Source organism: Astyanax mexicanus, chromosome 3, assembly GCF_023375975.1.
Source record: "Astyanax mexicanus isolate ESR-SI-001 chromosome 3, AstMex3_surface, whole genome shotgun sequence".
NCBI classification, from domain to species: Eukaryota; Metazoa; Chordata; class Actinopteri; order Characiformes; family Acestrorhamphidae; genus Astyanax; species Astyanax mexicanus.
The window spans coordinates 61,009,220-61,022,911 of record NC_064410.1 but is presented as its reverse complement, the minus strand read 5'-3'; the positions used below and the strand labels follow the sequence as shown (position 1 = coordinate 61,022,911).

The following is a 13,692-nucleotide window of genomic DNA, read 5'->3' as shown; positions in this document are numbered from 1 at the left end:
AACTGAACTGCTTGAATTTTTGCACCAGGAGTAAAGCAGCATAAAGTTATCCAAAAGCAGTGTGTAAGACTGGTGGAGGAGAACATGATGACAAGATGCATGAAAAAAACTGTGATTAAAAACCAGGGTTGTTCCTCCAAATATTGATTATTTCTGAACTCTTAAAATTTATGAATATGAACTTGTTTTCTTTGCATTATTTGAGGCCTGAAAGCTCTGCACTTTTGTTGTTTCAGCCATTTCTCATTTTCTATAATAAATGCTCTAAATGACAATATTTATATTTGAAATTTGGGAGAAATGTTGTCTGTAGTTTATAGAATAAAACAACAATGTTCATTTTACTCAAACATAAACCTATAAATAACAAAATCAGAGAAACTGATTCAGAAACTGAAGTGGTCTTTTCATTTTTTTCAGAGCTGTATGTAGTAAAAAGTACAAAATCTACAAAAATGGATATACTTGTTTAGACAGTGATGATACAATGTGTACCAACTTAGGCCCTGCTTTTACTTGCTATATATATATATATATATATATATATATATATATATATATATATATATATCAGTTAATAATTCGTTATTTTATATTTTATAAATTATTTAGTTTGTATGTGTCAATTTGTTTTTATGGTCTTTTAGAATTTTCTATTTTTTTCTTCTTTTTACATATAAATTGTATTAGTCTATATCAAATGCTGTTTTAAACTTAGTATTTCTTCAATTTATTATTTTGACTATTTGGTTCTTATTATTTTTAATTAATGACAATTATCACAGTCCTCACAGAAAAAGAAGAAGAAAAAGAAGAGGAAGGAACTGACTCTAATCTAAACTGTATTTATCATATATTTATTATTATCTTATTAAAACCTATTTATTTTGTTAACCCTGCAGAAACATCTGCATTCAAAATATCCAAAATCAATTTCAAATTTATTCTGCAATAAACTAAAACAATGTTTATGTACTGAACACATTACAGTGCAAATGGTTATATTAACCAGAATTGATCATTTTATTTAGAATTAAATATTCATCACATTATTCATTTACATTAACCTCAGTATACTCTTATTAACCCTCAACAGTCCATTACATGACAATTGTCACAGTCCTCAAAGAAGAAGAGGAAGAAGAAGGAACTGACTCTAATCTAAACTGTATTTATTATATATTTATTATTATCTTATTAAAACCTATTTATTTTGTTAACCCGGCAGAAACATCTGCATTCAAAATATCCAAAATCAATTTCAAATTTATTTTGTGTTAAACTAAAACACTTCTTATGTACTGAACACATTACAGTGCAAATGGTAATATTAACAAGATGTATCAATTTATTTAGGTTTATTATTTATTAACTATTCATCACAGGCTTTATATCAACCTCAGTACACTTATATTGTCCATTACATGACCATTGTCCCAGTCCTCAAAGAAGAAGAGGAAGAAAAAGAAGTAGAAGAAGGAACTGACTCTAATCTAAACTGTATTTATTATATATTTATTATTATCTTATCTATTTATTTTGTTAACCCTGCAGAAACATCTGCATTCAAAATGTTCAAAATCTATTTTTTTTTATAATTTCTATTTTTATAATTTGTAATAATTATTATACTATAATTATAAATATTTATTATAATTTTATGTACTGTACACATCACATTGCAAATGGTAATATTAACCAGAATTTACCTTTTTATTTAGAATTAAGTATTCATCACAGGTTCATCATTAACCTCAGTACAATCATATTGTTCATTACATGACCATTATCACAGTCCTCACAGAAAAAAAGAAGAAGAAGAAGAAGAAGAAGAGGAGGAAGAGGAGGAGGAAACTGACCCTAATCTAAAACGATATCCTCTTTTTCCCTGAAAACAGCGTCTTAATCCTTTTCAAAATCTCCTGCAGCTTCAGCCCATAAATAACAGGGTTAATCAGAGGAGGAATAACCATGTTTTCAATAGACATGATCATAGCAACAATATGAGGAACATTTCCTTCTAATCTGCTGTTGATAATTTCAAAACAGGAAGTGACAGAGAAGCTGATGAAGATGAAGAGATGAGGGAAGCAGGTCTGCAGAGCTTTTCTCCTGAATTCCTTTGAGTTCTTTAAACAGACAGAGAGAATTCGGACATAGGAGAAGATTATAAAGATCACAGGTGGAATCACAGCGATGACTAAGATAAAGAGCCCGTAGGAGTTATTTACCGTCGTGTCTCCACAGCTTAATTTAACAATGGCGTAATTACTGCAGTAGATTCTCTCCAGTTTAAATCGACACAGTTTCAGTCTGTAGGTTAAAATGACCAATATTCCAACTTCACAGAAAGGAACAAACCAGCAGATGAATAAGAGTTTTCTGACAGTAGACATGTTCATAAGAGTCGGGTACTGTAAAGGTTTACATATGGACACGTATCTGTCGTACGCCATAGCTGATAACAGTGTAAACTCTGATACGCCGTACGTATAAATGCAAAAAGCTTGAAACAGACATCCTTCATAAGAAATTCCTGGTCTTTCAGACAGAAAATCACCCAAAAGTTTGGGATAAATCACAGTGGTTCCAAACAAAGAGTTCAGAAGTAAAGCAGTGATGAAAATGTACATCGGCTCATGCAGTTTCTTATCCGTGAGCACAATGAAGATGACACCAGCATTGCAGCAAATGATCAGCAAATACACTGTAAAAGAAACGATAAAATAAAGATACCTGTACTTCTCCAGCTCTACATGACCTTCCAAAAGTAAGTAAGTAACATCAGCTGAATAATTCATGAGTAACCAATATAAAATATCCCATCAATGGCTGAGAAAAATAGAGGAAATTAGAAGTTACAAAAAAAAAATTGCTGCTGACCACAATAATCATAAATGAAGCACAGTTATATTAGCAAGTAGCAAGTAGTAATAAGTAGAGTAGAGATCTGAGTACACAGAGTTCTGAAGCTGTACAGTCTTGCTATGGTAAGAACAACACCTTCACGTCTATTTAAACGTTTATGCATCATCACTGAGTGATTGACAGATCCTGGACCATCCTACTTTTGTTAAACAAACAAGAACCGAAGGGCTGATAATTGCTGGTAATCTCCAGAGAATATACAGTACAGTAGTGAAGACAACTAAAGGGGGATTACAATGTGGCCTAGTGTATAACAATATAACAATAGCTAAAGACGTATATACAGTATATACAGTATATTCACATATAACTCTGAAAAAAAAGGGACCACTTCAATTTCTCAATTTCTGTTGTTTAATTCTATAAACTACAGACAACGTTTCTCCCAAATTCCAAATAAATATATCGTCATTTAGAGCATTTATTTGCAGAAAGAGTTCAGAAATCAATATTTGGTTGAATAACCCTGTTTTTTTCTTGGCATCATGTTCTCCTCCACCAGTCTTACACACTGCTTTTGGGTGAAATTCAAGCTACATCTTACATGATTACATTTAAAGGTTTTTTTTAATGGGGTTCAGGTCTAAAGATTAACCGTAAACCTATTTGAAAGTCAGTCAGCAACCGCAGAATGACATTAAGTGACCTATAAAAAGAATGGCAAATGGCAGCTGGGGTGAAGTGCATGGAAAGAACAGTTTAAAATAGTCTCTAGGAGGCAGGACTCGCTAGAAAAAGGACCTTCTTTAATGTAAAGCGAAGAAGAGCCAGGCTGAAGTTTGCAAAAGATCATAGGAATTGGAAGTAAGGTCGTCTTCTCTGATGAGCCCAATGTTCAGCTTTGCTCAAGGTGCAAAGTAACAAATTACATTTACTCAAATTACTGTAATTGAGTAGATTTTATGAGTAATTTGTCATTTTTAAAGTAGTAGTTTTAAATTAGGTAATTTTACTTTTACTCAAGTTAATTTTGACACAAGTAATTTACTTTGCTACTTTGGAAAACTCCCCGTTACTGAGTAAAAAATAAAAATGCTGAGAAAAAAAATAAAAAGTGTTTGAATAAAAAAAAAAATGAGTTTTGTTCTCTGTGGTAGTGCAGTTTTTTTTCTTGTATGATTTCATGTTTTAATGATAATTCCTTATGTTTTTATTGTGACATTAAACAATCTGCTTGAATGTTAAAAACAAAACATGTAAATATCAGTTAAAGCACAGCAATGGCAAGTTAAACAATAATAATGAACTATAAAAATATAAAAATACAGTTTATATTCACTTTTATGACCATAACTTTTTAACAGTAAAGAAAAAAATGAATCATAGGAACCTGTAACACTTGTTCTTAAAAAATGTTTTATGGGGTGGTCTGAACAAATACTGCCTGAAAGGTGCAAATTATTTCATTTAATAATTATTTAATTTATACTTTTTATACATTTTTACATTAAATAAATAAAAGTAACTTTTATGTAGCTTTTACTCAAAGTAAATTTTAAATTGAGTACTTTTTTAGATAGGTACTTTTACATTTACTTAAGTAATTCTACTGCGGTACTGCGGTAACACTGAATAACTGGTGTGTTACTGTGTTTTGCAACGTTACAAGTGGACACAGCAGTGCTGCTGAAGTTTTTAAACACTGTTCACTCATTGTGCATTGTCATTGTGTTTATGGTAACTCTAATTTGGCTATGGTGCAAAGGGGCTACCTGGTTTTATCTTCCGTTTTCTTTTAAGGTGGGCAATCTTATAGGTTTGAACGTTTTGAATTTTCTAGGGTTATCCCTTCTGGACACAAGTAGGTTCATCAACATTTATAGTAGTCACTATACATAATAAAATAAAATGGGCTGCACTGTTTAATAAACTGTGTTTTCTTTCTACCTTTGCCAACCAGACTCTACCTGACCTGTTTATTTCCCTAATATTTTATCCATTGGCTCTACACAAAGGGGCCACAGCAAAACTGCTGCATCTGTTAAAAGCTGTTTAGAATAAGCCAGTTAAGGCCTCACTCCGGGTCTAAAACCTGGTGAGATGAGAAGCCAGGTGCTCAGCATGTCTCTGTAGACCTCTATTGAGGCAAACACCTGGTTTACTGATTGGTGGAAACTTCACACTAGACCTCAAGCAGTTTGGACTGTGTGTCTCTCCACTCTTCCTCCAGACTCTGCTCCCTTGATTTACAAATGAAATAAAGTAAAATTTACTGATGATCAGTGATGGTTTGGAGAGTCATGTCTGTCATCTGCTGGTGTTGATCCACTGTGTTTTATTATCAAGTCTAAAGTCAGTGCAGTTTTATTTTCCACAAAATCTTACAGCACTTCATGCTTCCCTCTGCTGCTGACAACTTTAATAGAGATGTGGATTTCATTTTCCAGCAGGACTTGGCACACTGCCCACACTGTAGCCAAAAGTACCAATTGGTTTTATATAAATTTCACTTCTTGAACTGAATTACTGAAAAAAGTAACTTTTCAGTGATATTATAATTTTTTGAGATGCACTAGTAAATATGGACTACAGACATCTAATAGACGCATATGGTGACCAACCGGGTCCTTATTACTCATTAAATTTAACAAGAAATTGATGTCAGAAACTATACAGATGTCAGCGCTGATTTGATTTCAGTCTTAATGGATAAGTTTGCCAGAGAGAGGTCAATCCTAGTTGTGGAAAAATTCTATTCAAAATGATGTGTAATACAAGACTGGCCTTCATCCCTGTCTTGGATTAAATAAATAAAATATGAAAAAAAATAATTCTTAATTGTTAAACAGACTTAATTGATTAGATTATAAACATCACTGGTGGAAATAACCCAATAAAAAATGGAAGTCCGGTGTTATGCCATTTAAAATGCTTAGTAAATGAGATAAATCTCAGTATTATAATGAGCTGTGACATCCCACAGCACCACCAGAGGGAGCACTTATACCAAAATTACAGTTTCACCCCCTTTTTAGACTAGAAGGTTTTGTAATAGAAAAGCCAAAACTGATTTGTACTTATTTACCTGACATTTATTCTTCCTGTGTTCCTGTGTCTCTCTGAGTCTGATATGTCTACGATTAGATGCAGGCTAATGCAAATGATTTGCCTGATTTAGTGCTTTTGACTGCACTGGGAATCTATGAAATAATCTATGAAATTGTTGCTTTCACTTCTGGAGTTCTAGACTTTCCAACTTTAGTGCTTTTGACTACACAGCATATCTATACGGGGACGCCCTGCGATGTGCTCTAAGAAACTTAACCCATGCTGGCATGGAGTATTTTTTACAATGTGGTAAAAGGAGACTTATGATATCAGTAGTCATCATGATCGGGATTGACCAGACAGGATAGGGGAAACAATTCAACACAAGAACAGACACAAACAGACAATATAGAGACAAAGGCAGACAAAAGAACAGGGACATGGACCAACCAGCGTGCTGGGCCTGGTCTCCTACCTCTGCAACTGGTCATAGACCACAACCAATATATATTAGCTGCGGTCCAATCTGAAGGGAGCTGCCTAGGTAGTCATTGCCTTCAAAGGCAGCTCCCTCGTTCGGCAGCATTTTCACCCATAAGGGATCTTATAAGGCAGCGCGTTCGGGACACGCTCTGGAGTCAGCATACGTCATCACGTCTAGCGCGCTGTGCTCGTGAGCTGTTTATAAATAACTAAAGTTAATGATCACTTACCTCGGGATAAATCTCAATGCAGCGGCAGCTATTTCTCTTTTACTCATCCAAATATTACAGATATTTAAATATTCATGATTTACTTTAATTATACACTTTTCCTCACTTCATTCTCAGAGTATGGTCAGTTTTATTTATGTATTTAATTTATTTTTGATTAGATGCTTCGTAGAAATGCATGAGTAATGAAACCATAATATAACAAATATTTTGTATGCTTACGTTTTCACACAATAGTACATTCATACAGAGTCAGCTAATTTATCTTTACCTTTTAGTTGCATAAAACACAAACATAACATGATTCATAAACTTTATTTTTTTTTATTTACCCATACCCACTAGTTGAGATGTGATACTACAATAAGCATAGTGACAATAAAAACATAGCAAGCAAAAATAATAATGTTAAGAGAGAAAACTTTATTACATTCAAAGAAAAAAAAACTATTCATAAAGGGAGCTAACGCTGCCTCCAGCCGGTCTGACCAGAGTTCACCTTCCCCGGCCCACGTTCATCCCTGTGGAAAAAATAAATCTGAATTAGTAACAGCGGTTTATGGAGAACACGCTCATAATTCCACTATTTACACAGTAAATCACTCAGTTACAGGTAAATCTAGTTATTCCCTCTAACAATTAAACTATTTAAGCGTTAAATCACTGAGTTACAGGTAAGTCTACAGTTATTCCCTCTAACAATTAAACTATTTACACAGTAAATCACTTTTAAAACTTTTTATACTGGACGGCCAGGGTATCTTTGTTTCCTAGCGGGGGTTTCCTCAGCGCTGCAGCCGCGTTTGGTAGTCTGTAAATCGGCTAGATGCGTGTTAGCTTACCCGGTAAATTAGCGCGATAAGCTAACGGTAGCTTCCGCCGGTCAGGTCTTACATTAAATAAAGTACAGGCGAAAAAAACAATGGAAAACAACTTAAAACAAATATGCTAGTTTGATAAACCCACGCAGCGGTGAGTGGAAATACAGGAGGAAATTACTTACATTTGTACAGAAATTCCCTCGCAGTGCCGGCTCCGTCCGCCATGTTTTTAAATCTGAGAGCTGGAACTCTGAGCTGGTGAAATGCATCATGGGATTGCCTTCGCCGTGAAGGATACATCTCACGCTGCCTTCAGAATCGGGGTAAAATAAGGCAGCTGCCCAGGTAGGCAGCACATGCCACCTTCCGTATGGGACAGACCTTTTCTCGGGAGCGCGCCTATGCTGCCTGGAAATGCTGCCTAGTTGGGCAGCTCCCTTCAGATTGGACCGCAGCTATAGGCTGATATCTCCAGGGTTTGTGACACACCACATCATCATACACATCATCAATTTCGCTGATGACACAACGGTAGTTGGCCTCATCAGCAAGAAGGACGAGTCAGCATACAGAGAGGAGGTGCATGGGCTGACAGACTGGTGCAGAACCAACAACCTATCTCTTCTATAATTTTATATCTAATTTTTTCTCATTTTCTCCCCAATTTAGGACAGCCAATTACCCAACCCACTCATTAGGACTCCCCTATCACTAGGGATGCCCCAACACACCAGGAGGATGAAGAATAGCACATGCTTCCTCCGATACAAGTAAAGTCAGCCACCACTTATTTTCGAGTATTGCCAAGTAGCATCACAGCGGTAACGCTCGAAGGAAAGCGCAGGGACTGGGTTCTAATACATCAGCTCACAGACACCCTGTACTGCGGACATCATCCTTTAGTGATGTGGGGAAAAAACGCCATCTACCTATTCACAGAGAGCAAGGCCAATTTTGCTTCCTCTTCAACAGCTTCTTCTTCCACAAGGCATTTAGACTCCTCAACACACAGAGCCTCCACTACCAGACTCTGCAATAGCTTCTTCCACCAGGCAGTCAGACTCCTCCTCAACACACAGAGCCTCCACTACCAGACTCTGCAACAGCTTCATCCACCAGGCAGTCAGATTCCTCAACATACAGAGCCTCCACTACCAGACTCTGCAACAACTTCTTCCACCAGACATTCAGACTCCTCAACTCACAGAGCCTCCACTACCAGACTCTGCAACAGCTTCTTCCACCAAGCAGTCAGACTCCTCAACAGACAGAGCCTCCACTACCAGACCCTGCAACAGCTTTATCCACCAGGCAGTCAGACTCCTCAACACACAGAGCCTCCACTACCAGTCTCTGAAACAACTTCGTTCACCAGGCAGTCAACTTCTCAACACACAGAGCCTCCACTACCAGACTCTGAAACAGCTTCTTTCACCAGGCAGTCAACTCATCAACACACAGAGCCTCCACTACCAGTCTCTGCAACAGCTTCATCCACCAGACAGTCAGACTCAACACACTGATCTTCCACTACCAGACTCTGCAACAGCTTCTTCAACCAGACTCCTCAACAGACAGAGCCTCCACTACCAGACTCTGCAACAGCTTCTTCCACCAGGCAATAAGACTCATCAACACACAGAGCCTCCACTACCAGTCTCTGAAACAACTTCGTTCACCAGGCAGTCAACTTCTCAACACACAGAGCCTCCACTACCAGACTCTGAAACAGCTTCTTTCACCAGGCAGTCAACTCCTCAACACACAGAGCCTCCACTACCAGTCTCTGCAACAGCTTCATCCACCAGACAGTCAGACTCAACACACTGATCCTCCACTACCAGACTCTGCAACAGCTTCATCCACCAGGCAGTCAGACTCCTCAACACACAGAGCCTCCACTACCAGACTCTGCAACAGCTTCATCCACCAGGCAGTCAAATTCCTCAACTCACAGAGCCTCCACTACCAGACTCTGCAACAGCTTCATCCACCAGGAAGTCTGACTCCTTAACACACAGAGTCTCCACTACCAGACTCTGCAACAGCTTCATCCACCAGGCAGTCAGACACCTCAACACACAGAGCCTCCACTACCAGACTCTGCAACAGCTTCATCCACCAGTCAGTCAGGCTCCTCAACTCACAGAGCCTCCACTACCAGACTGTGCAACAGCTTCTTCCACCAGACAATCAGACTACTCAACACACAGAGCCTCCACTACCAGACTCTGCAACATCTTCTTCCACCAGGCAGTCAGACTCCTCAACACACAGAGCCTCCACAACCAGACTGTGCAACAGATTCTTCCAACAGACAGTCAGGCTCCTCAACACACAGAGCCTCCACTACCAGACTCTGCAACAGCTTCATCCACCAGGCAGTCAGACTCCTCAACACACAGTATGATGTTACATATCTCTGCACTTTATTCTCACTATGCACATTTCATTATATTGTATCTGTTCTGCACTGTCCTCGTCTTCTTAACTGTCTCTTGTCTGTTTATTGTAGTGTTACAGTTTATTGTATCGTTGTTCCATTTTGCACTGTATTGGTTCCGAAGAAACGTAATTTCTTTACACGGTGTACCTGTACTCAGATGTAAAGACAATAAAAGCCTCTTGACTCTCGACTTGAGGAACACTACTATCTGTCTGAATTTTTATTCACAGTTAATTTTATGGACTTTTATCAGAGGAAACTTTCTGAATATTTCTGCAGTGCACTGTACAGAGAGAACGGAACTAAACAGAAGCTCTTCATGGTTAATCCCTCATTTTACACAATAAACAGGAATTATACAGTTAGAGGAGGTAAAAATAATTATCTGCACAGAACTGTTTTTGCACAAGTTGAAGCAGAGCTGGAACAGACTAGTCCAAACAAAGTCTATCCAGAAGGGAGTCAGTGAGACACAAATAGATCAGACACTAAGGAAGGTCCAGGGGAGTGTATAAATGCAAACAAGCCAAATCCTCAGCAAGACCACAGCGTAACTGTACTGGTACTTCACTGTATATCTTTAATCTAACGATGAGAACTTGAACTTGCTGTCGATCCTTTTTTTTCTTCTTTTTTTAAGATTTATGGAGTGCTTGTTGAAACATCATGAATTATTCTAGTAATGTAACTTACCTGACTCTGGAAGGACATGTAGAGCTGGAGAAATATAGATATATTTACTTTCTTCTTTCCCTCACAGTCTACTTAATAATTATCTATTGCAATATTGTGGTTATTTTAGTTATTTACACAAACCAGCGTCTCCATGAGCCGATGTACATTTTTATCGCTGCTTTACTCTGTAATGCTCTGTCAGGAACGGCTGCTTTTTATCCTAAACTGCTGATTGATTTACTGTCTGATCCCCCATGTATTTCTTTTGAAGCCTGTACATTTCAGGCCTTCTGGCTTTACACTTACGCTTCTGCAGAGTTTACACTGTTATCAGCTATGGCCTATGACAGATACGTGTCCATATGTAAACCTTTACAATACGCCACTCTTGTGAACATGTCTACCGTAAAAACTCTGTTAATTATCTGCTGGGTTTTGCCTGCCTGTGAAAACGGTATTACGATGATTCTGACGTATCGGCTGACGCTGTGCAAATTCAAACTAAACAGAATCTACTGTAATAATTATGCAATTGTTAAATTAAGCTGTGAAGATACGACTGCCAACAATTCATATGGATTATTTACTTTAGTCGTTTGTATTTTTCCACCGGTGATCTTTGTAATATATTCCTACATTAGAATACTTGACGTCTGTTTAAAGAATTCAAAGGAATTCAGAAGAAAAGCTCTGCAGACCTGCTTCCCTCATCTATTCGTCTTCATCAGTTTCTCCGTCACCTCCTGTTTTGAGGTGATTAACAGCAGATTAGAAGCAAAACTGCCTCAAATTCTTGCCATGATGCTGTCGATCGAAAATATCATCATCCCACCTTTAATTAATCCTGTTATGTACGGACTGAAACTGCACGAGATTTCAAATGCAATCAAGAGCATGATGTGGAACAGAAAGACACATTTCGTTTCAAATTGAGCTTTTTTATTCCAGAATCAAATGTACTTTTATATTTTTATAATTTTATAATTATTGTTGCAGTATGAAGTAATATACATATTGTGTGTATGTATAGATAAGCAATATATAGATTTTTTAATGCGTAAAATCACTTTTAAGATATATATATATTTTTTTCTCAGAATTTCAATTAATGCAATCCTCAGGCCTTAGTGTCAGTGTCTTGCTCTGCTGTGGCTTTTAGAGCCCTGCAATTTTTGGAAGATATATTTTACCCCAAACTAATCTTCATATATATATGTATATATATATTATGATATATTATGCAATTTGGAAGATATATTTTACCCCAAACTAATGTCAACTAATTCAAATTAAAATCAATACATTTATGTGCATTGTGACACACATATCTTTATATATATGTATATATATTCTGATAAGTTTTCTTTGTTATTTTTGAATCACTGAATCAAATGTACTTTTATATTTTATTTACATTTATTTCCAATTATTATTGCAATATAAAGTAATTTATTGTGTATATACAGATATGCATTTTGTATGCATAAAAGTCACTTTTAATGTATATATATATATATATATATATATATATATATATATATATATATTTAGATTTTCAATCAATGTGTCTAGCATAAACAAATCTGTCAGTCAAATTTGCAATACTTAGGCCTTAGTGTCAGTGTCTTGCTCTGCTGTGGCCTTTAGAGCCCTGCAATTTGGAAGATATATGTCAAAAAATATAATCAACATAATTTATGTGCACTGTGACACACATATCTTTATCTATATATTATGATAAGGTTTTTGTTTGTCCTTTTAAAATCACTAAACTTCAAAAAAGTCACGAGGACATTGTTAAATATAAAGACACATATAATTTCTAATCAAGCTTTTATTGTTGAACATATTTTTCCCACCTATATATGTGCTGTATACATGTATTTCTAAATTTAAATGCATTAGCAGATTTTCCTTCAGTGCATTTGACATCAACAGTAAAAAGGACTTGCAAACACTCTGCAGCATGTCATACTTAATACACTATTATTTTGCATATAAGATGTTGTAAACAGTGAATTATATTTGATTACGTGTTATTGATTTATTCAGAATACAATAAACAGTATAGGAGTATTATTTTTTTTTGTTTATTGGAAATATATGATGTATATGAGCACTTGCTCCCAGGTGCTACTGGAGCCAATAAATAAAATGGTTTAAAATACTACTGAAACTACTAAAAAACAAATATTTGACCTTGTCTCTGGAGATGTCTGGTAAATGTATGTATCGATGTATCGAAAAACTGGAAATATATATATTTAAATGGAAGGGCTCAATTAATATCGATAAGGTTTTGTGGTAAAACTTTCTATGAATGTAATGTATATTAAACTCTATAAACCTACTCATAACATGGTATAATGCATTTATAAGGCATTATAAAAATATATTTTAAAGTGTATAACACATTATGTTTATTATGCATCATGAATTGTGACCATTACACATAATCAACTGTGTTTATAAGATGTTGTAAGTCAGTATCAAGGACCTTAACAGAACTGCCTTAATAAAGCATTACAGCTAATTACTTTAACCAGTCATGAATTATACTTATGTTAAATATTATAAAACCTTATAATCATGTACAATATATTATAATATGTACACTGTAAACCCATATGTTGTTTGAACTCAAATGATTTAAGTCTGTTTTACATAAAATTGGATCTTTCTAAATAATACTCAACTATTTTGAGTTAGTTGAACATTTGTCGGCACATTTAATACATTTAAACTGAGATAATTTGAGTTTTTGAGAATTTATAATAACTGAAAGTTTAGTCTGTTGCCATTAACAGCTTCTTTTCCATTGGCTTCTGTCACAATCTATTTGCATACTGGGTGTGTCCAACAGTTTCTGACAGACACTCACCATCAGTGTGCTTCATGTTTTAATTTATGTTTACTTAAGATTTTATTCCCCGTTACTTAAAAAATTAGAGCAAACCGGCTGCTTTAAAAAAGTTAAGTAAACTCAACTTTTCCAGTCTTACAGTATAACAAAAATAAAAAAAAGTTAAATCAACTTTCTCTTTAGTTGTAATAACTTGATGTTCTAAGTTATGCTAATTTAAGTTTTCATTACCCATTACTTAACTTTTTTAAGGCAACC

General features: G+C 35.7%; 2 protein-coding genes and 1 long non-coding RNA gene across 3 annotated transcripts; 1 reads left to right on the top strand and 2 right to left on the bottom strand.

Moving 5' to 3' along the window:
• Positions 1-1,390: 1,390 nt before the first annotated feature.
• LOC125799392 (olfactory receptor 6N2-like) lies at positions 1,391-2,940 on the bottom strand. Its single transcript, XM_049475976.1, has one exon. The coding sequence runs from the start codon at positions 2,799-2,801 to the stop codon at positions 1,866-1,868; it is 936 nt and encodes a 311-aa protein (XP_049331933.1). The 5' UTR covers positions 2,802-2,940; the 3' UTR covers positions 1,391-1,865.
• Positions 2,941-7,032: 4,092 nt separating this feature from the next.
• Positions 7,033-7,903, bottom strand: LOC125799396 (uncharacterized). The gene is made up of 2 exons (XR_007438289.1): positions 7,633-7,903; positions 7,033-7,150 (listed from the first exon to the last, which is right to left on the bottom strand). It is a non-coding gene; the product is annotated as an uncharacterized LOC125799396 (long non-coding RNA).
• Positions 7,904-10,441: 2,538 nt separating this feature from the next.
• On the top strand, positions 10,442-11,878 carry LOC103029675 (putative gustatory receptor clone PTE03). Its single transcript, XM_049475969.1, has one exon. The coding sequence runs from the start codon at positions 10,563-10,565 to the stop codon at positions 11,502-11,504; it is 942 nt and encodes a 313-aa protein (XP_049331926.1). The 5' UTR covers positions 10,442-10,562; the 3' UTR covers positions 11,505-11,878.
• The last annotated feature ends 1,814 nt before the right edge of the window (positions 11,879-13,692 follow it).

Excerpts from the sequence above, each read along its gene's own strand:
- LOC125799392 (XM_049475976.1), bottom strand. The coding sequence starts at position 2,801 with ATGAATTATTCAGCTGATGTTACTTACTTACTTTTGGAAGGTCATGTA.
- LOC103029675 (XM_049475969.1), top strand. The coding sequence starts at position 10,563 with ATGAATTATTCTAGTAATGTAACTTACCTGACTCTGGAAGGACATGTA.